We start from the raw sequence: 22194 nt of genomic DNA, 5'->3' as shown, positions 1-22194 counted from the left end.
GAGAGATTAAATGTTTTTATTGTTTTTGTCCATAGAGCTTTCAGTTCCAGCATTTGATAAGAAGTTACTTAGGATTGATTTTATATTATTTTCTCTGTGCTTTAGGAAGCTAAGAAAATCATCAGCCCCTTACTCCCTATTGCTGGCTTCTGTAGAAAGAAAGTACATGGGGTATTTTTACATGTGTGTCTTAGACGCTGTGGGATAGACTTGTCCTGTTGATGCTTCTCAGCACATCCTAAATGTGAGCGTGTTACACTATGAGTATGTGTTACCTTTCAGTTTCAAGATACTTGAAGGCTTCTCAAAATATTTGGGAAATTTTTGTATAAAGTTTATTAGCATTTACATTCTTTTCTTACAGAGTCTTCAAGCAGAAAGGAACAAACCAACCAAGAATATGATTAACATCAATAGCTGCCTAGAAGAGGTCTTCGGTTGTGCCATTAAGGCTGCCTATCCAGATTTGGAAAATCCTCCACTGATAGTGACTCCCAGTCAGCAGCCCAAGTTTGGGGACTATCAGTGTAATAGTGCTATGGGCATCTGTCAGGTAATTATATTATTATAAAGCGTTCTTTGTGGTTTGATTTTCTTAAGCATTACAATTATCATTGTGTGCGTGCTCAGTCATGTCTGTCTCTTTTGCAACCCCATGGACTGTAACCGCCAGGCTCCTCTACCCGTGGGGTTTCTCGGGCAAGATTACTGGAGTGCGTTACCATTTCCTTCTCCAGGGAGCTTCCTGACTCGGGGATCAAACCCACGTCTCCTGCATCAGCAGGCAAATGCTTTACCACTGAGCCACCTGGGAAGCCCATAATTATCATTATCATTTACATAAATAATAGAGCGTTGTATCCTCAGTGAAAACATTTTCCACAGTTCTGAAAAGCTTGAGGAAAGGGAATGTGTGTTTTTAACTTTTAAAAAACACAAGTTTTAATATTTAAATTGTATATACTCGGTATTTAAGGAAATAGCTGATACTGTTTTGGCACGTTCCTTCTTTTGTGTCCAGGATAACTGAGTTATTGTTGAGGGATTAGAAGTTAGCTAATTAGCACCAGCATTCCCATCAAGTATTTGATGGAGATGTGTCTTTGAGATAGGCTTGTGTATTTCATATTCAGTCAGAGAAGTTCCCTGTTTTTAATAGCTAATGTGTTAGTAGTTTATTGCCCTTGGTTTCGGACTTTTTGATTTCTTTTCATTGCTGATAGAAAGGCTTCATCTAAAGAGATCAGATTTTTTTCTAGATAATTTTTGTGTGTCTGTGCTGGAGTTAAGTTTATAAGGGTGCTGTTTACTACTCAAATCTGAATATTGCACACTTTCATGATTTGAAAATTAGAAATGTAAATATCCTGGAAACAGACATTATAACTAAAGACTTTAAAAGTCTTCATTAACAAGTTCTAGGTAGTTGTGGCAGCTCATTCTGAAAAGAGATCATTCCTCCTGGCAGTGTTGCTGTTTGATGCTTTAATCTCTCTTCTTTACAAGGTCATTGATCTCTGCTTCTGCCTTTTAATGAATCTCGTGTCAGGTGAATCTGATGCTTTGTCAGCTGTGTGTTTCCTAGTAATTTGCTGAGACCTATTGTGTAATCAATCATTGATGTTTTATAGATGCTTAAAACCAAGGAACAGAAAGTTAATCCAAGAGAAATTGCTGAAAACATTGTCAAACATCTCCCAGACAATGAATATATTGAGAAAGTTGAAATTGCTGGTCCTGGTATGTCATAATGTACTCTTTCTTAAGTAGTTCTATTGATTGCTGAGTCCTTTTGAAATAAGACCATTTTAAATATAAACATAAGGTTAAAACTCATGTATTGAACTAGATGATGAAAGCACCTTGGACTGGGAGTTAGGAAAGTGAGGTTTTAAACTAGACGTACTCACCTGGCTGTGGATGAGTTACTTCATTGCCTCGTCACTCAGTTTCTCTTCAGCAAAAAGGAGATAAGTGACGGCAGCTATTCTGTGCAAAAGGATCGTTTGTTTTCTGTTAAGAGTTAAACAAATCATTCGCTGGGAGTGAAGGGGTCCTGCATTAAGTAGGAAGCTTTCAGGACAGTGGTGAAACCAGATCTGTAAACAGGGAGCTTATAAGAGGGCTCACGCCAAGGCCCTGGGTGGTGTGGGAAGCCTGAAGAGTTTTACCAGAGCCACACTAAGGTTCTGGAGCCAGCGTAAGTGAAATTGAGAAGTGCTTTGGGAGTGAGCAGTCAAGTTTGGAGGCTGTCTGATTTTTTTTCTCTTCTCTGTTTTTAGGTTTTATTAATATTCACTTAAGAAGGGACTTTGTATCACAACAGTTGACCAATCTTTTGGTGAATGGTGTTAAAATACCTTCCACTGGAGAGAACAAAAAGGTATATGTATATTTTTTGATTTATAGCATAATACATTAGAATTTTATTAGCTGTAGCTAAGAATGGCTTTCACTTTTTATATTGAGATTTAATCATTCATATTTTGAGATTATGAACATAGCTGTGAAGTAACCTTTCCACTGGGTCTTTTTTTTTTTTTTTTAAGTCTGGAATCTTCTGCCAGCATTCAGTAGGTGATCTGTAAAGGGTTGTTCCACATGCAGATGTATTTTTGATGTATTTGTGGGGAGGAAGATGATCTCCATATCTTAGTCCACCACCATTTTGAAAGTCCCCCTTCCCCTGGGTCTCTTTTTTTTTTTTTTCCGGTTTTCCCACTTGAGTTTTATTTGGGTAGACCCGGGGACAGAGAGGTCCTGCACCTAAAAGAAGGTGTTGGGCCTGTTGGTGGTGAGGCATGGCTTGTGCTGGTGACGGAGGGCCTGGTGTTGCAGTGGGAACCTGATCTTGGCGTCTTGGAACTGCTTGACCGCTGGTTGGCGGCACTTGCTGGCTGCGATCTCCTCCACCTTCACAGTCTGGATTGAGTGGGTCCGGGCTCGGTGCCAGCGCCCATGTCTCGGTAGCACTGGGTGACGGCGCCAGCTGTGGTCAGGTCCCGGTGCACGCTGTGGGTCCCGCTGTGGGAGTCACCGTGCAGCCAGACGCCAAAGTTCTTCACCCACAGGGGAGATTTCTCGAACACCTGTCCACAGTAGACCATTTCCCCTGAGGATTTCTTCAGTGGAGACACAAAAGTACCAGAAGCAGGGCTTGGCAACAGCGTGACTAGGCGCAAAAATTCCCATATGATAGAGGGGCGGCATGCGGCATTTGGGGCTCGGCAGGTGGCACCCCACCACCTTACATTCGCAAAGCGTCCCTGAGGCCTTCATGGCGCTCTGCCCACGATCGCCACCATCCTCGAAAAAACTCCCCGGGGCTTGACTGCTATGTGCTTTTTGTTTTCATTCCCCAAGGCATTTGAGGTAGCCAGCTGATATTTATGAGTTGTCTCTGAAATAAAGAATAGATAACTTATTTAAACAGATTTGATTATTTTTCAATTAATGATGGAGAAGTTCCATCAGAAATCCTAACAGTTGAATTACAATCCAAGCTAATGTTTAAGCCTTATTACTAAATGTTATTAATGAATGTGTTAGCAAAAGAAAACTTTTATACTCCTCTCTAATAAATCTTTATTATTTATCGCAGGTTATAGTTGACTTTTCCTCTCCCAACATAGCTAAAGAGATGCATGTAGGCCACCTCCGGTCAACAATCATAGGCGAGAGCATGTGCCGTCTCTTTGAGTTCGCAGGATATAACGTGCTGAGGTACGCACTCTTGCCTTTCTTTGGAGATTTCTATAGAAAAGAAGGTATCGCTGGAGAAAAAAATCTTTGACTGAATCAGTGATTCTTAAGTGTCTGCTTCATAATCACCCATTAGGCTTTTAAATTATATCTTTGGCCCCTCCTTTGGACTAACAGCTGTTAAGACTTGGGGTGGGTGTAGAACCAAGGAAAAAACTCCCTCGTTTGTTGCACAAATATTTCTTGAGTGCCTCCTGTATACTAGAAGTGTATATTTTAGTGGGAGAGGTAAGCAAGAAACAGATTGTACTGGACCTTATAGGCCATGGTAGGAAATTGGGGTTTTATTAAATGCAGTGGGAAGCTTTCGGAGAGTCTTAGCAGGGCATATAATCTGATTAGAGATTGCTCTGGTTTCTTTGAAGAAACTAGGCAAAGAAGGGAAAAAGGACTATAGTAATTAATTAGAAGTCTATTTTAATAATCGAGATGAGATGATCTGATGGTTTGAGGTTAGATGAAAGCAGTGAGAAATGAGAAGTGATTGGATTGATACATTTTGAAGAATTTTGTTCATTGATATTTGGGAACTACTAAATTATACTGAAATAATTGGTTTAAAAGTTACATTTTCATAAAATTATGGTAATAACCAACAATGACCTGACTGCCACTCTCCCAGTTAACTACGCAGTAAACAGATCACAGTCCATTCATAGGAACTTCATTCAGCAAATCCTATAGGCCAGGTGTTTGCAGGCTCCATTACTGGGTATCTGATGACAAACATAACAGACCTTGTCTTTGCCTCCCAGACCAGATGAGGAAACACCTCCATAAAAAGAACACTACTGAACATGATGTACTGGCATTTAATATTTGTGGTCGCTCAGTCGTGTCCAACTCTTTGCAACCAACCCCATGGACTGCAGCATGACAGGCTTCCCTGTCCATGACCAACTCTTGGAGCTTGCTCAAACCAAGTTCATCGAGTCGGTGATGTCACCCAACCATTTCATCCTCTGTTGTCCCCTTCTCCCATCTTCAGTCTTTTCCCAGCGTCAAAATCTTTTCAGATGAGTCAGTTCCTTGCATCAGGTGGCCAAAGTATTGGAGTTTCAGCTTCAGCATCAGTCTTTCCAGTGAATATTCAGGACTGATTTCCTTTAGGATTGGCTGATTTGATCTCCTTTCAGTCCAAGGGACACTCAGGAGTCTTCTCCAGCTCTGCAGTTCAAAAGCATCAGTTCTTTGGCACTCATTCTTCTTTATAGTCCAGTTCATGTTTATCATTTTTAAGTGGTTTTATGTTCTGTGTTTGATATTAGATTAAACCATGTAGGAGATTGGGGAACCCAGTTTGGCATGCTCATTGCTCACCTGCAAGATAAGTTTCCAGATTACCTAACAGTTTCACCTCCCATTGGGGATCTTCAGGCATTTTATAAGGTTTGGTGCCATTTATTTTTGTATTTGTGTGTCTATCAATTATAATTGTTTTCCTTAGGGAGTTTTAAATGGTATTTGAAGCTATTATGGGGTTAAATAAAAGTTGTTCCATTCTCTGTTTCTCAGTATAGCATGTTTGCTTTTATTGGTGTACATTAAAAATTTAAATCTACAACATTACCCATTCTTACGTGAATTTAGGAGTTGGTCAAAATACATTTTAGTATTTAAAAATTTTGATGCTGCTGTTATCTTCCTGATTCTATATATGTTGAAAGCATTGTTAAGTATAAACAGTTTTTTAAAGACAAATTTACCATAAACCATAATTTTAAATAAATCACTGTAGTAAACAGTCTTTGACTTTTTCACTTATACATATATAAATTTTTATTATATCAGTTGTCATTATAATATAATTTTTATATTGTACCTATTTAAAGTTTTATCATACTCTTTCATGTTACTTTGTGACCATTTTGGATTTGTAGACCAAAGTGTATACTCCTTATTATTGGATTTTTCCCCCTCCATTTTGGGGATGCTCAGTAAGTAACTTCATGTTTTTACTTGTAGGTTTACTTATAGGTTTTACCTGTATGTTTCTACATGTAGGTTTTCTCATTTTTAAAATTGTTTTCTTACGATAGAGTCCCAAGAATAGGATTACTGTATTAAGAAATAATATAGTACTTAAAACTTTTTTTGGTTGGTTGGTAATTGGCTTTTTTAGAGTTTTTTATTTTTATCTTTTGGTATGTATTTTCTAATGAAAAGATTGAAAATTGTTTATTGATAGCAGTTACGTGAAATAGCTGTTATAATCTGCTGGGATTCTGTGCACTGAATACAATGGGCAAATCTATTAATGCCATAAAATAGTTAAAATATATTGCTGAATTTTAATACCAAGGATTAAAGAACAATCATATATTTATAGTTTTTAAAACATACAGATCTGTGATTGCAAAGAAATATGTAGAACATTCCTCAGAATGTTATTGCTGGTTAGTTTGGGATAGAATTAACAATAGTATTTTTTTTTAATAAGCACGTATTCTTTTCAGAGTAGCTACGAACCAGTGAAAGCAATGTGTTTTTTGGTTGCACAGGGTCCTTGTTGCCGCACAGGGGCTTTCTCTAGTTGCAGCCGGCGGGGTCCGCTCCCTGGTTGTTGTGCACTGGCTTCTCTTGTTGCAGAGTCCAGACTGCAGGCTCTTGGGCTTCAGTAGTTGTGGCGCACAGGCTTATCTGCCCCACGGCATGTGGCGTCTTCCCAGACCAGGGATCAAACCTGTGTCCCCTGCACTGGCAGGCAGATTTTAATCTACTGTGCCACCAGGGAAGTCCACAATTTTATTTTTAATTACCAAAAAAAAATTTATTCAGAATGGAAAATAGAGCCTGGAAAATTCAGCCTCAGCTGTTAGCTATACATTGTAATTGTTTTGGAACACAAGCACTAGTGTGAACTGGAAAGGTAGAGGTAGCACTGATGCAAATTTTACATTTTTAAGGAAAATTATTTCAGAGGCGATAATTGGGTTTTACTGGCACATTGATTTGTAACAACATTCTTTGACTATTGAGATAGAACACTTATTCTGTTGTGCAAAATATCTAAATTTTTACTTCCTCTGGTTTTTTGGTGGGGTTTTTTTTTTTTTTTAGAAATGTGTATTATCTAGAAATATGGGGCTGATTGTTTACAAACCGTACCTTTTTTAATATAGGAATCCAAGAAGAGATTTGATACTGAGGAGGAATTTAAGAAGCGAGCATATCAGTGTGTTGTTTTGCTCCAGAGTAAAAATCCAGACATCATAAAAGCTTGGAAACTTATCTGTGATGTCTCCCGCCAAGGTAAGCTTCTGGGCTTTGTTTTTTTATCCAGTGAGTACTGTTGCATGTAGTTTCTTGAGTATTCAGAATTGACTTTGAATGACGTATTAAATTTTCAAGGGCTAGCAAATAAGACTTTTGTTTTTCTTACATATTTTCTGAAATTGAATCTACAAAGAAAGTTTATAAAGACAGGCAGGTGCAAAATTTAATTTCTTTAGAAGCCAGGAAAAATTAGTTAGGAAAAAAGTAGAAAGGAAAAAGATGCTATTTACATTAAGCATCCAAAGCGATAGAATCCTTACAAATCTATCCAGAAATGGGTAGGGCTAAAATGAAGGGAAATACACACCAGGGTGGAACAGAATGTTTGAGTAAAGTGTCACGCCAAGTCCCCTAGTTCTCCATATTCATTTGTGGTTTCAAGACAGTTCTGAGTGTTCAGACTTGACAGTGTTGTTTGAAAGGTCACTTTGAAGAACAGATGAACATGAATAGCCAGTAGATCTTTGGAAAAGGCTGGTGGCTGTTTTGCCACACTAGGCAGTAAAATGTATTGTGTTAGTAGGTTATCTTGTGTCACTAATGTGCAGCTAGACAAAAAGATAAATGGTACCAATTAGGAAAAACTATAAGAAAATTCAGTGACCAGTTGATCTCCAAATAGGAAAGGCTTTTCTGTTTTCCTTATCATTTACATTTTCTAAGTACATTTTTAAAAAATGACATGAGGTATTTCTTTGGAGGAAAAAAAAATGTAGACAGGAAAAAAGAAAGTAAGTTAGCTGTATTCCTACCCTCTGTTAATAATTTTGACATGTATCTTGCAATATTTTCTTCACACTTTTAAAATGGCAATATGTATATAATATTCTGTATCGTACATTTTAATGAAATTAATTTTCTTCCAAATATTTAATTAAATAATAAATTTCCTTGAAGGTAAGAGGCATGTTTTCTCTTTTTAAATTATACATTGTCTTTATTTTATGACTTTTTCCCTAGAGTTTAATAAAATCTATGAGGCATTGGACATCTCTTTAATAGAGAGGGGAGAATCCTACTATCAAGATAGGATGCATGATATTGTAAAGGAATTTGAAGATAGAGGTAAGCACTCTGCTTTTTTTTATAAACTTGATTATACAAATTTTCAAACATAGGCAAATGTGCAAAGAATATTATGTGACATCCCAGCTTCACGCATTTGTCACCAACTTAATTATGAACACAGGCAGACCTTACTGTGTCTGTTACCTTCCTGTGTACACTGCTTATATTATATAATTTCTTCTATGACTGCTTTGGTTTGTCTCTGAAACAACAGACCCTTCATCCCACCCCAAAACCATGATACCGTTGTCACTCCATGACAACTAATACTTCTTTCTTTCTTTTTTTTAATTTGTTAATTTGGCTACGTCAGGTCTTAGTCACATCGTGCAGAATCTTTCATTGCAGTGAACAGACTTGTGGCATGTGAGCTTCAGTAGTTGTGGCCCGCTGGGTTAGTTGCTTCTGACGTGTGGGAGCTTAGTTCCTTGACCAGGCATTGAACCCACGTCCCCTGCATTGCAAGGGAGATTCTTAACCACTGGACCACCAGGGGGACGTCCCAGTGATTTCTTAATAGCAAGTCATGAGTTCACATTTCCCAAGCCGATTCATATTTTTTAATCATAAGTATTTTTTCAGAGTCTGCACATTACATTTGTTTAATATAATATTTGTTAAGTCATGGGTTTCTCTCCATAGCCCCACACTTCTTTCTCATTTATTACTGAAGAAATTAGACCATTTGTCTTATAGAGATTTCCATATGGTGTTGTGTGGCATAATTCCTCTATCTGTATTTTCTAAAGAGGCTAGATTAAACTCTGGTTGTGTTTTCTTTTCTTCACTTGTTTTGTCTTGTTTATTTGTGAGAATGCCAATTTTTAGTTGGCTCTCGTTATGATGTTAAGATGAATTAGTGGGTTCAGGTATTGTCAGCCTGATCTATCCTTTAGTTTCTCCATTAGACTTTGCTCTACTGGTTTAGCAGCTGTTGATGGTCATGACTTGGTTCCATTACTTTATTAGAGGTTGGGAAATGCAGGATTCTGTCATTTCTTTGTTTGTTACCTAGAATTCTCCTGTGCAGAACTTTGTCACATCATCATTTTGGTTAACCTGAGGTATGGCTCATAGGAGGCAAACAGTATAAATGCTTGGTTCTTTATTTTTCTTTACCAATTTTCAGAATAGTAAACTAATTTCTTAATATCTTCCAGAAATAACAACTGGATTATTTTTAGCGTTATTGTAAATTAGGTTTAATATATTTTATGTTTTCCAACTGTTTACCTTTATTTTTTTAATATTCATTGTCTTGTATTTAGCTAATGGTAGTCTCAAGTGGTTTTCCTTTTTTTCCTCCTTGACCCTTACAGTTTGTGGTAGTTAACTTGTTTTCTGGACACAATATTTCAGGATAAGTTTGTACATTTTCTGCCTTAATTGTGGATTCAGTCAGTCTGTTATCTCCAGGGAAACTTAGTTCCTTGAATGATACTAATCACATTCTGGAGACTGGGGACCATACTTTTAAGATAAGGAATTTTTTTAAATTGTTTTAACTTGAGATATAGTTGATTTACAATTAATTTCTGCTTTACAGCAAAGTGACTCAGTTATATACATACTTTTTTTTCGTATTTTCCATTTTGGTTTATCATAGAATATTGATTTTAGTTACCCATGCTATATGATATAACCTTGTTTACCCATTCTGTGTATAATAGTTTGCTATTATATTACTAACTCCAGACTCCCTTCCCTCCCTCGGCAACTACAAGTCTGTTCTCTTTGAGTCTGTTTCTGTTTCATAGATAGGATCATTTGTGTCATATTTTAGAGCCACAGATAAATTATATCATATGATATTTATTTCTCTCTGTTTGACTTACTTCACTCAGTATGATAATCTATCCATGTTACTGTTAATGGCATTTCATTCTTTTTTATAGCTGAGTAGTATCCCATTGTACATTTATACCACGTCTTTATCCATTCATCTGTTGCTGGATATTTAGGTTGTTTCCATGTCTTGGCTATTATGAATAGTGCTGCTGCGAAGACAGGGGTGCGTGCATCCCTTTGAATTATAGTTTTATCTGGATATGTGCCCAGGAATGAGATTGCTGGATCATACAGCAACTCTAGTTTTTGTTTATTGGGGAACCTCCATACTGTTTGCCATAATGGCTGCACCAATTTATATTCCTACCACCAGTGTAAGAAGGTTCCCTTTTCTCTACACCTGCTCCAGCATTTGTTATTTGTACATTTAGGTAAAAAAATTTTAATAATGAGAAAAGAAGCTGGCCATGTTAACCATGCTAGCCGAAAGGAAGAATTCAACAAAACAAGGCAAAGCAAGTGTGGGGTCCTTAGAAATAGTTTAGTATATTGGAGGGAAACTGTATTCCTTGCTGTGAGGGGAAGATGAGAATCCAGATTGTCATAATGTGAGAAACACTTTAATTGTGACATTATTTTGTACTCGTAACAAGAAGAGTAATGTCCATTAAAAAAAGAAAAGAAGCACAAAGAAGTTAGTAACTTCCCAAGGTTACATGAATCTTGCTAAGTCAAGATTCATATCTGGGCAGTCTGGCTTCAGAGTTTGTTTTTAACCAGGATTTTATACTGCCTTCATCATACCAACTATCAGTTTTCTAAAATGTTTTTTAAAAAAAAAGGAAAAAGGCAGTAGTAATAGTATTTACTGCATAGAGTTATTGTGAAGGTTGAATTTAAGACTCAGTATAGTATTTGAAATGGCAACCCACTCCAGTGTTCTTGCCTGGAGAATCCCAGGGACGGGGAAGCCTGGTGGGCTTCCGTCTATGGGGTCACACAGAGTCGGACACAACTGAAGTGACTTAGCAGCAGCAGCAGCAGCACACACTGAAATATGGCTGTTTTTACCATCATGTTCCTTATTGTCCCTTCTTGGATCCAAGAATTTTGCCTTTTTCATCATGAGTGTATGAACATGACTTTATTTTTCCATTTTACTAGTCGTTCCAATGCTGAACCCTGCCATGTTTGTGCCCTGAACTCTGTTGTAGTTGTAACTCGAAAACTGTAAATGGATGAATACATTTTAAGAGATAATGATAGAAATTGCATCTTTCTCCCAAAGGAAGGCTATGGCTCCTGCTTGAAAACAAAGCACAGATTTCCCTGTTTTGTGTCTGCTGAGCAGGTGGACTCCTCATAGAATGAAATGCTCTTTGAAGAGTTTGGGGGCCAGAGGTCGTGTTACTTTGGGAAACTACCAGGAACACTCCCTGGGTGCCCAGACACAGTTTTTTTTTTTTCTTTTTTCTTCTAGGATTTGTGCAGGTGGACGATGGCAGAAAGATTGTGTTTGTTCCGGGATGTTCTGTACCATTAACCATAGTAAAATCAGATGGAGGTTATACCTATGATACATCTGACCTGGCTGCCATTAAACAAAGACTATTTGAGGAAAAAGCAGATATGATCATCTATGTGGTAGACAATGGACAAGTAAGTTTGTATATTTGTATCCATTTCTGTTGTCTGATTGGAGATAAGGCAGTATGGTGAAGCATTTGGCACTCAAAAACCCTGTAAATTTTCCTCAAAGATGGAAATTCAGAAAAGTGATATAAGAGAGAACAGGGTTTGGATTTGGCCAAACTTGTTCACTTCTCAGTTTTCCCACTTGTCTCTGTAAACTAGGAAGGATGTTCCCTTATTCTCATATATAAAGAATAAAGAAGAGCTCCTATAACTTTACTTGCCTTAAAAGGTTAGTGAGTGATTTGAATTTTACAAATCTTTATTCCTAAGTAGAAGAGCTTTAAGTCATGTTTTAAATTAGAAAGTTTAACAGGTGACTTTCTCTGTTTCTTTATAGTCCTTACACTTCCAGACAATATTTGGAGCTGCTCAAATGATTGGTTGGTATGACCCTCAAGTAACTCGAGTGTCTCATGCTGGATTTGGTGTGGTCCTGGGGGAAGACAAGTAAGTCTGGAAAATGTGAAGGCGGTAACAACATACTGATCTATGCAGTAGTATGTACGCAGCCAAGCTGTTTTGTACCTGTGTCTTATCACTACCAGAGAGCGTAGCCTTTTAGGAGGAATTGAGAGAAATTTTTACATCTTCCATTTAATATTGTCTTAGGATCACTTAGTTAGTTAATTACCACATCATTTTGATTTGGTGACATGGCCTAAATTCTGCCGTCACATAAAAGTGGGTGATGTTTCTAAAAGCTTCATGAAGTAGCTCAAGATGCTTCACATGCCAATGTGCAAAAGTCCTAACTACACATATAAAAGGCCGGCTAAGGCAGAGGCACCAGAGATCAAATTGCCAACATCCGCTGGATCATGGAGAAAGCAAGAGAGTTCCAGAAAAACATCTATTTCTGCTTCATTGACTATGCCAAAGCCTTTGACTGTGTCGATCACAATAAACTGTGGAACATTCTGAAAGAGATGAGAATCCCAGACCACCTGACCTGCCTCTTGAGAAACCTGTATGCAGGTCAGGAAGCAACAGTTAGAACTGGACATGGAACAACAGACTGGTTCCAAATAGGAAAAGGTGTACGTCAAGGTTGTATATTGTCACCTTGCTTATTTAACTTCTATGCAGAGTACATCATGAGGAACGCTGGGCTGGAAGAAGCACAAGCTGGAATCAAGATTGCTGGGAGAAATATCAGTAACCTCAGATATGCAGATGACACTACCCTTATGGCAGAAAGTGAAGAGGAACTCAAAAGCCTCTCGATGAAAGTGAAAGAGGAGAGTGAAAAGGTTGGCTTGAAGCTCAACATTCAGAAAACAAAGATCATGGCATCTGGTCCCGTCACTTCATGGGAAATAGATGGAAAAACAGTGGAAACAGTGTCAGACTTTATTTTTTGGGGCTCCAAAATCACTGCAGATGCTGATTGCAGCCATGAAATTAAAAGACGCTTGCTCCTTGGAAGGAAAGTTATGACCAACCTTGATAGTATATTAAAAAGCAGAGACATTACTTTGCCAACCAAGGTCCGTCTAGTCAAGGCAATGGTTTTTCCCGTGGTCATGTATGGATGTGAGAGTTGGACTGTGAAGAAAGCTGATCGCCGAAGAATCGATGCTTTTGAACTGTGGTGTTGGAGAAGACTCTTGAGAGTCCCTTGGACTGCAAGGAGATCCAACCAGTCCATTCTAAAGGAGGTCAATCCTGGATGTTCATTGGAGGGACTGATGCTAAAGCTGAAACTGCAATACTTTGCCCACCTCATGCGACGAGTTGACTCACTGGAAAAGACTCTGATGCTGGGAAAGGTTGGGGGCGGGAGGAGAAGGGGACGACGGAGAATGAGATGGCTGGATGGCATCACCGACTCTGTGGACATGAGTTTGAGTGAGCTCCGGGAGTTGGTGATGGACAGGGAGGCCTGGCGTGCTGTGATTCATGGGGTCGCGGAGAGTCAGACACGACTGAGCGACTGAACTGAACTGAACTGAACTGAAGGTTATATGCAGACAAAATACCTTAAATCAAACATATAATTCTATATAGCTGCACTTTTTTTGTAATTGGAAGACACCTGGTCCTTAAGGTATTCATGGTCCTAAGAAAGTGCTGAAAATCAAATGCATGAGTTGAGTATTGCTTAATAGTATCTTATTTTCCTGTTTTGTTTTGTTTTTGACTAACGTTTAGATTATTCCTACAATTGGAAGAAAATTAGCACATTTACTTCTTATGTCTGATATTTATCACCAGTAGTTATATGTCAGCATTTGTTTATCATGTAATGGCTAGAGGATTTTCTCTTTTCTTTTTTTTGGTTGTTTTGTTTAATTAATTTTTTTATTGAAGGATAATTGCTTTACAGAATTTTGTTGTTTTCTGTCAAACCTCAACATGAACCAGCCATAGGTATACATATATCCCTTCCCTTTTGAACTTCCCTCCCATCTCCCTCCCCTCTAGGTTGATACAGAGCCCCTGTTTGAGTTTTCTTAGCCATAGAGCAGTGCCTGTTGGCTGTGTTACTCTTTCCACACATCTCACTGTCTCCTCCCCTCTCCCCATGTCCACAAGTCTCTTCTCTATGTCTGTTTCTCCATTGCTGCCTGTAAGTAAATTCTTCAGAGCCATTTTCCTAGATTCCATATATATGTGTTAGAATATGGTATTTATCTTTCTCTTTCTGACTCACTTCGCCCTGTATAATAGGTTCTAGGTTTATCAACCTCATTAGAACTGACTCAAAGGCATTCCTTTGTATGGCTGAGTAATATTCCATTGTGTATATGTACCACAACTTCATCTATTTATCTGTCAGTGGACATCTAGGTTGCTTCCTTGTTCTAGCTATTGTTAATAGTGCTGCAGTGAACAATGGGATACATATGTCTTTTTCAGTTTTGGTTTCCTCAGGGTGTATGCCTAGGAGTGGGATTGCTGGGTCATATGATGGTTTTATTCCTAGTTTTTAAAGGAATGTCCATACCGTCTTCTATAGTGGCTGTATCAGTTTACATTTCCACCAGCAGTGCAAGAGTGTTCCCTTTTCTCCACACCCTCTCCAGCATTTATTGTTTGTAGACTTTTTGATCATGGCCATTCTGACTGGTGTGAGGTGATATCTCATTGTAGTTTTGATTTGCGTTTCTCTAATAATGAGCGATGTTGAGCATCTTTTCATGTGTTTGTTGGCCATCTGTATGTCTTTGGAGAAATGTCTGTTTAGGTCATTTTCCCACTTTTTGATTGGGTTGTTTGTTTTTCTGGTATTGAGTTGTATGAGCTGCTTGTATATTTTGGAAATTAAACCTTTGTCAGTTATTTCATTTGCTGTTATTTTCTTCCATTCTGAGGGTTGTCTTTTCACCTTACTTATAGTTCCCTTTGCTGTGCAAAAGCTTTTAAGTTTAATCAGGTCCCGCTTGTTTACTTCTGTTTTTATTTCCATTATTCTAGGAGGTGAGTCATAGAGGATCTTGCTTTGGTTTATGTCATTGAGTGTTCTGCCTATGTTTTCCTCTAAGAGTTTTATAGTTTCTAGTCTTACATTGAGGTCTTTGATCCATTTTGAGTTTATCTTTGTGTATCATGTTAGGAAGTATTCTAATTTAATTCTTTTACATGTAGCTGTCCAGTTCTTCCAGCACCATTTATTGAACAGGCTGTTTTTGTTCCGTTGTATATTCTTGCCTCCTTTGTCAAAAATAAGGTACCCATAGGTGCATGGGTTTATTTCTGGGCTTTCTATCTTGTTCCATTGGTCTGTTTTTGTGCCAGTACCATACTCTCTTGATGACTGTAGCTTTATAGTATAATCTGAAGTCAGCTTACTCCTTGGAAGGAAAGTTATGACCAACCTAGATAGTATATTATAAAGCAGAGACATTACTTTGCCAACAAAGGTCCATCTAGTCAAGGCGATGGTTTTTCCCATGGTCATGTATGGATGTGAGAGTTGGACTGTGAAGAAAGCTGATCGCCGAAGAATCGATGCTTTTGAACTGTGGTGTTGGAGAAGACTCTTGAGAGTCCCTTGTACCGCAAGGAGATCCAACCAGTCCATTCTAAGGGAGATCGATCCTGGGTGTTCATTGGAGGGACTGATGCTCAGGCTGAAACTGCAATACTTTGACCACCTCATGCGACGAGTTGACTCACTGGAAAAGACTCTGATGCTGGGAAAGGTTGGGGGCGGGAGAAGAAGGGGACGACCGAGAATGAGATGGCTGGATGGCATCACCGACTCTGTGAACATGAGTTTGAGTGAGCTCCGGGAGTTGGTGATGGACAGGGAGGCCTGGCGTGCTGTGATTCATGGGGTCGCGGAGAGTCGGACACGACTGAGCGACTGAACTGAACTGAACTGAAGTCAGGAAGGTTGATTCCCCCAGCTCCATTCTTCTTTCTCAAGACTGCTTTGGCTATTTGGGTTCTTTTGTGTTTCCATATGAATTGTGAAATTTTTTTGTTCTAGTTCTGTGAAAAATGTCATTGGTAACTTGATAGGGATTGCATTGAATGTGTAGATTGTGTTTGGTAGTATAGTCATTTTCACAATATTGATTCTTCCTACCCTGGTTGTACTGTTTTAGATATCTGCATTCATATAATTATGGTGTCCTACACCATAAAAAGAAAAATTATCAGTGATAGCTAGCCAGTGGCATCCTACCATATTTTAAACACTGATATTAAAATGCTCAAATTCAGACCTCCCTTGGTGGTCCAGTGGTTTAGACTCCGAGCTTCCACTAGAGGGGAGTGGGTTCAGTCCGTGGTCAGGGAAGTTACGCATGCCATGCAGTGCAGCCAAAAAAAAAAAATATGCTCAGATTCTGCCATCTATTTTTTTAGTGAATTTTTCTTTTTTAAGGCTTTTTACAATAAATAATTTATCATTTTTTTGATCAACTTCCTGTGTATTGAGCACCCACTGTGGATGGCATTGGCTGGGTACTCCACAGTGTGTACATGAAGATAACATAAAACACGTCCTGTTTCCTGAAGAAGCCTTTCCTCTAAAGCAGATTAGTTCCCTTTGAAACCTGGTAAAATACACATGCCAGCTGGCAATGGCAAGCCACTCTAGTACTCTTGCCTAGAAAATCCCATGGATGGAGGAGCCTGGTAGGCTGCAGTCCATGGGGTCGCTAAGAGTCAGACATGACTGAGCGACTTCACTTTCACTTTTCACTTTCACACATCGGAGAAGGAAATGGCAACCCACTCCAGTGTTCTTGCCTAGAGAATCCCAGGGACAGGGGAGCCTGGTGGGCTGCCGTCTATGGGGTCGCACAGAGTTGGACACGACTGAAGTGACTTAGCAGCAGCGGCAGCCCCTCCCAGAAGAGTTACTGACTTTCTAGGTCTGCAGTGGGTATTAGGCATCTGTTTTTGAAAGCTCTCTTTGATACTCAGCTGTGCGTCCCTCTCATTAGAACCACCGGTGAGAGGAGAAGACCCACACATAACGAAAAATAAAGATTCAAGGCAGGCACAGGTAGGGAGTAATGGAAAAGACCAGATTTTGCCAAGTGGAGACATTAGGAAGGCTTTCTTAGCATTTTGCCTTGGCTTCATGAATGGGTATCATTTCATCACACAGAAGGTTTGGAAGATGTTGGACTCTCAAGGATAGGCAGGGATGACATAAGGAAAGCCTGGGAAATTGTATAGTTTTGGAATAATAAAGGAGTTTTAATTCTGGAATAAAGGGCAAGATGATCCCTTTTAAAGGCAACTCTGAACATACAACTTTTTAACAGGAAGTATCACAGTCACTTTGACAGACTTTGTGTTAGATAGAAAAGCATGCTTCCTTTGAATCATTGTTGGGATTGAACAATGTTTTTAATATAAAAGAAAGAAAAAGACATTAAGTATCTTGCAAACTTATTTAACAGGTAAAATCCAATTTTCATGAGATGCTTTTTAATAATGCAGTTGCCCAGGGCAGTGCTTATCAGTACTTTTGCCCCATCCACAAAAATTCTGATTTCAGTGGGTATGAGTGGGGCCCTGACATCCAGTTTTAAAGTTCTTAGGTTGATTTTGATATGTTCTTAGGGTTGGCTACCACTAAAAAGGTGGAATTACTAGTTAGGAAAATTCAAGTGAGATTCCAGTTAAGAATTTCCTCCCAAACAATTCTAGAAGTGAAAGTATTATTAATTAATAATTTTCTAAGAAGGCAAAACAACTGACCCAAACTTCGTGTTCAGGAAAATGAACAAATTAACAGATGCCTTCTTTCTTTCCCTTTTAGGGACTGTATTAGAAATGGATGTGTAGAGAGAATGCTATTAGGAGCCTAAAGCATAGAATGCTTGGAGTTGAGGGTTATAGATGAGAGACACTGGGAGTGTCTGCTTTCTTTTGTCATCCTCCCTGGTTATCAGCTGAATAAGGTGATGTCAAACCTTAACTTTCAACGATTTCTAAGTTGGAAGGTCTGCTTCAAAATCTGTTTAATTTGGACATGTAAATTTTATTAGGAAGAAGTTTAAAACACGATCGGGTGAAACAGTGCGCCTCATTGACCTCCTGGAAGAAGGACTAAAACGCTCCATGGACAAATTGAAGGAAAAAGAGAGAGACAAGGTAATCCAAAGACTTACTTGTATATTGTGTAGCATGCATTTTGTTGTGGTTTTCCATTTTTGTTTTTATTGAGAAAACTGGGAAGGTTTATAAGCAGTCAGTCAACTTCTGACAGGCTTATATCTCAGGTTTATTGCACAGTTTGTTTCGTGAGTTCAGTTCAGTTCAGTTGCTCAGTCGTGTCCGACTCTCCGTGACCCCATGAATCACAGCACGCCAGGCCTCCCTGTCCATCACCAACTCCCGGAGCTCACTCAAACTCATGTCCATCAAGTCGGTGATGCCATCCAGCCATCTCATTCTCGGTCGTCCCCTTCTCCTCCCGCCCCCAACCTTTCCCAGCATCAGAGTCTTTTCCAGTGAGTCAACTCGTCGCATGAGGTGGCCAAAGTATTGCAGTTTCAGCTTTAGCATTAGTCCTTCCAATGAACACCCAGGATTGATCTCCTTTAGAATGGACTGGTTGGATCTCCTTGCAGTCCAAGGGACTCTCAAGAGTCTTCTCCAACACCACAGTTCAAAAGCATCAATTCTTCGGCGATCAGCCTTCTTCACAGTCCAACTCTCACATCCATACATGACCACGGGAAAAACCATAGCCTTGACTAGACGGACCTTTGTTGGCAAAGTAATGTCTCTGCTTTTTAATATGCTATCTAGGCTGGTCGTAACTTTCCTTCTAAGCAGTAACCGTCTTTTAATTTCATGGCTGCAGTCAGCATCTGCAGTGATTTTGGAGCCCAAAAAATAAAGTCTGACACTGTTTCCACTGTTTCCCCATTTCCCATGAAGTGATGGGACCAGATGCCATGATCTTTGTCTTCTGAATGTTGAGCTTCAAGCCAACCTTTTCACTCTCCTCTTTCACTTTCATCAAGAGGCTTTTGAGTTCCTCTTCACTTTCTGCCATAAGGGTGGTGTCATCTGCATATCTGAGGTTATTGATATTTCTCCTGGCAATCTTGATTCCAACTTGTGCTTCTTCCAGCCCAGCGATCCTCATGATGTACTCTGCATATAAGTTAAATAAGCAAGGTGAATTGCTGAGTGTTTATTGTGAAAATATAGTTCTTAGCTATTACAAAAAACCATGGCCTTTTCTTCCTTTGTTAATGTGGAATCTCTGCTGCTTCTTGGCAGTTCACCTGTCACTGCTTTGAACCAATGTTAGAATACTGAAGACTGAGGTGATTTGAGTGAATAGCCTACTTTAGAGTGTACATCTGCTGAGCTCCTTTCTCTGGGAGCATTTGAAGAGTCGTTATTAGCAGTAAACACCAACCACGCGAGGCTTCCCTTGAGCCCACAGAGTAGGCAACATGATGGCCTTTCATAGCACCCTTAGAAAGGACTATGGTTGGATTTTTGTAAAATTGGGATGAACTGCATCAAAGTGGGGGAAAAATTTTTTTTAATATAGAAATAAATACAGGTCAGAGATTGAGTCAAAGGATCTTAAGTCTTTTACATTCCAGCAGTCAAATGGAATGAACATAACTACTATAAACAGAAGAGTAAAATTATAGAAAGAGACCCAGAATAGGATTAAATGTAGACATGAATGAGCCAAACAAAAAAAAGTTCTTCGAGGACGTACTCTGGTTTGGTTTGGGTCTCACTGATAATCCAGAGAGCGTGAAGGCAGGCTCTAAGGGAACATTCTCCCCCGCTGTTCCATTTCCATTGTTCCCAAAGTGAAACATGAAGTTGTTTTTTGTTCTGTTTCCAGTTGGTGGTTGTCAAGTATACCCAGTTGGTATCTCCAGAATGGTTTTGCCTTTTAGTCCTGGCCTAGGTATAAGTGGCACAATCAGATGAAAAGTGGAGAATTTAGTCACGAATCAGTTTGTTTAGTCTGCATAGTAACCAAAACTGCTTTAACTCTTTATTTGGCCATTTCAGCTACTAGTTTTTAATCTACATAGAGTAAAATGTAAAGCTTGATGAATTTTTACACACACATATATATATGCTGCTGCTGCTAAGTTGCTTCAGTCGTGTCCGACTCTGTGTGACCCCACAGAGGGCAGGCTCCTCTGTCCCTGGGATTCTGCAGGCAAGAATACTGGAGTGGGTTGCCATTTCTTTCTCCAGTGCGTGAAAGTGAAGTCGCTCAGTTGTGTCCATGCTAACATCAACCAGTCAAGTTATATCTCTATCACCCCAGAAAGTTTCCTATCACCATAGATCATATTTGTTTATTTGAGGACTTTAAATGAAATCATAAAGTATGTGCTGTTTTCCAGGTATATCAGTAGTTCATTTATTTTTACTGCTAGATAATAGTATTAATGTGTTTCTTCTGTTGAAGGACATTAGGGTTGTTTCTGTTTGTTGACTGTTACGAATAAGAAGCTGTTAATAATTTCAGCGTTACTGTTCAAGCCACTTTTTGGGTACGTGCACTTTTCTCTTGGATGTATATCTAGGAATGGCATTTCTGGGTTGTAGGGTGGGCTTACATTTAACTGTTTTAAAAATTGCCAAGGAGAGAGTTACAAGCATTATATACTCCCATCACTAGTACGATTGTTCCAGTTGCCCTGTATCTTGTTGTGAGTCTTATCTCACGGGTTAAAATTTGCATTTCTCTAATGAGTAATTACGTTAACTGTTTGTGAATGATATGTTCAAGTCTTTTGCATAGTGTTTGTTTTAGGCCATCCATTTATATTTATCCACATATTTACACTTTCCTGTGAACTTTATTCCTCCTTGCAGTTTTTAATTGCCTAGGTGTGGTTTGGAGAGGGAGGTAGAGTGTTTCCTTCTTTCCTTTGTATTTATCTTGCTTGGAGTTGCCGAGTTTTCTGAGGGTTGGGTTCCTCATCAGTTTAGGAAAATTATCAGCCATATCCCTTCAAACATTGCATCTTTGCCCCGTTGTGTTGTGGAATATAAGTACATATATTATGTTAGAACTTTTCCCCACTTTTCTCCTCTATATGCTTTATTTTGGATTTTCTAAATACCTTAAATCATAGTTTTCCATTTTGAAATAATTTCAGACATAAAAAATTATAAAATAGTACAGAGTATTCCTATATCAGCCTCCCCAAATATTAACATCCTATAGATGTAGTGTGATTTCAAAACCAGGAAATTAACACTGCTACAGTACAGTTCACTAATCTGCAGGCCTTAGTCAGATTTTGCCATCTGTCTCCTTTTTCTAGTCCAGGATCACACGTTGCATTTAGTCTTCATGTCTCCTTGATCTTTTTTAACCTGGGAAGTTCCTTGCTCTTTCTCTTTCGTCACCTTGACACTTTCTGTCAGGTTTTCTGTGGAATGCCCTGCAGCTGGGTTCATCTGGCATTTCTTCGTGATTAAATCAAGTTACGCAGTCTTTTTTAAAAGATGTATTATTTATTTTTGGCTGTGCTGGGTCTTTGTTGTGGTGCGCGGGCTTCTCGATGCTGCGGCTTCTCTTGTAATGGACCATAGGCTCTAGGGAACATGGGCTTCAGTAGTGGCTGCGCGGCATGTGGGATGGAACTCGTGTCCCCTGCATTAGCAGGCAGCTTCCTAACCACTGAACCACCAGGGAAGCTCCATTCGCAGACTTTAAAGTCGCTGTTGCTGTTTCTGTTGTTTGTATTGTCTTGTTCCCCCTCTCCCTCCCTCACCTCCTTGGTTTGTCATTTCATCTGACATGGTGGGGGAAAAGTTGTGATAGTTCTAGATAATGTCATCTTCCTAGTTAAGTTTTCTGGCTGACAGCACACCAGCCAGTTGTCTTAATGATGTCCTTGTGTTGATGCTCTCTGGAGACTTCAAACAGTTGCTTCATATAATTTATTCAGCTTTTAAATAATTCTGGTGGAAGGGGTTAGTCTGCTTCAAGCTACTGCATCATGTCCAGACCAAAAACCCTCACCTACTTATTTGACCTAATTATGCTTCAGAATATATGACCAAATTTACCAAGACAGTGTTAGTTCTTTTTCTTTTTTAGTGTTAGTTCTTTTCCAGTTCTTGACACACTGTTTTATTCCAGTTAATTACCTGACCCTAATTTTGTTTCCTATAACCTACATCAGA

At 39.0% G+C, this 22194-nt stretch overlaps 1 protein-coding gene and 1 pseudogene across 1 annotated transcript in view; one reads left to right on the top strand and one right to left on the bottom strand.

Annotated features, from left to right (window-relative positions):
* The window catches only part of RARS1 (arginyl-tRNA synthetase 1), a 29466-nt gene that overhangs the window by 4655 nt on the left and 2617 nt on the right, over positions 1-22194 (top strand). The window contains exons 3-12 of the mRNA XM_055429998.2: positions 365-553; positions 1632-1740; positions 2283-2383; positions 3602-3723; positions 5031-5151; positions 6885-7014; positions 7999-8103; positions 11375-11553; positions 11927-12036; positions 18045-18150. Of these exons, the coding sequence (XP_055285973.2) occupies positions 365-553; positions 1632-1740; positions 2283-2383; positions 3602-3723; positions 5031-5151; positions 6885-7014; positions 7999-8103; positions 11375-11553; positions 11927-12036; positions 18045-18150 (1272 nt within the window). The remainder of the gene's footprint in view (positions 1-364; positions 554-1631; positions 1741-2282; positions 2384-3601; positions 3724-5030; positions 5152-6884; positions 7015-7998; positions 8104-11374; positions 11554-11926; positions 12037-18044; positions 18151-22194) is intronic.
* LOC129558660 (large ribosomal subunit protein eL20 pseudogene) lies at positions 2767-3279 on the bottom strand (annotated as a pseudogene).

The sequence above is a fragment of the Moschus berezovskii genome, chromosome 8 (genome assembly GCF_049115385.1).
Source record: "Moschus berezovskii isolate FMDL1 chromosome 8, NW_MosBer_1.0, whole genome shotgun sequence".
NCBI classification, from domain to species: Eukaryota; Metazoa; Chordata; class Mammalia; order Artiodactyla; family Moschidae; genus Moschus; species Moschus berezovskii.
The sequence above is the reverse complement of the archived record's forward strand: the minus strand, read 5'-3'. Positions and strand labels throughout refer to the sequence as shown.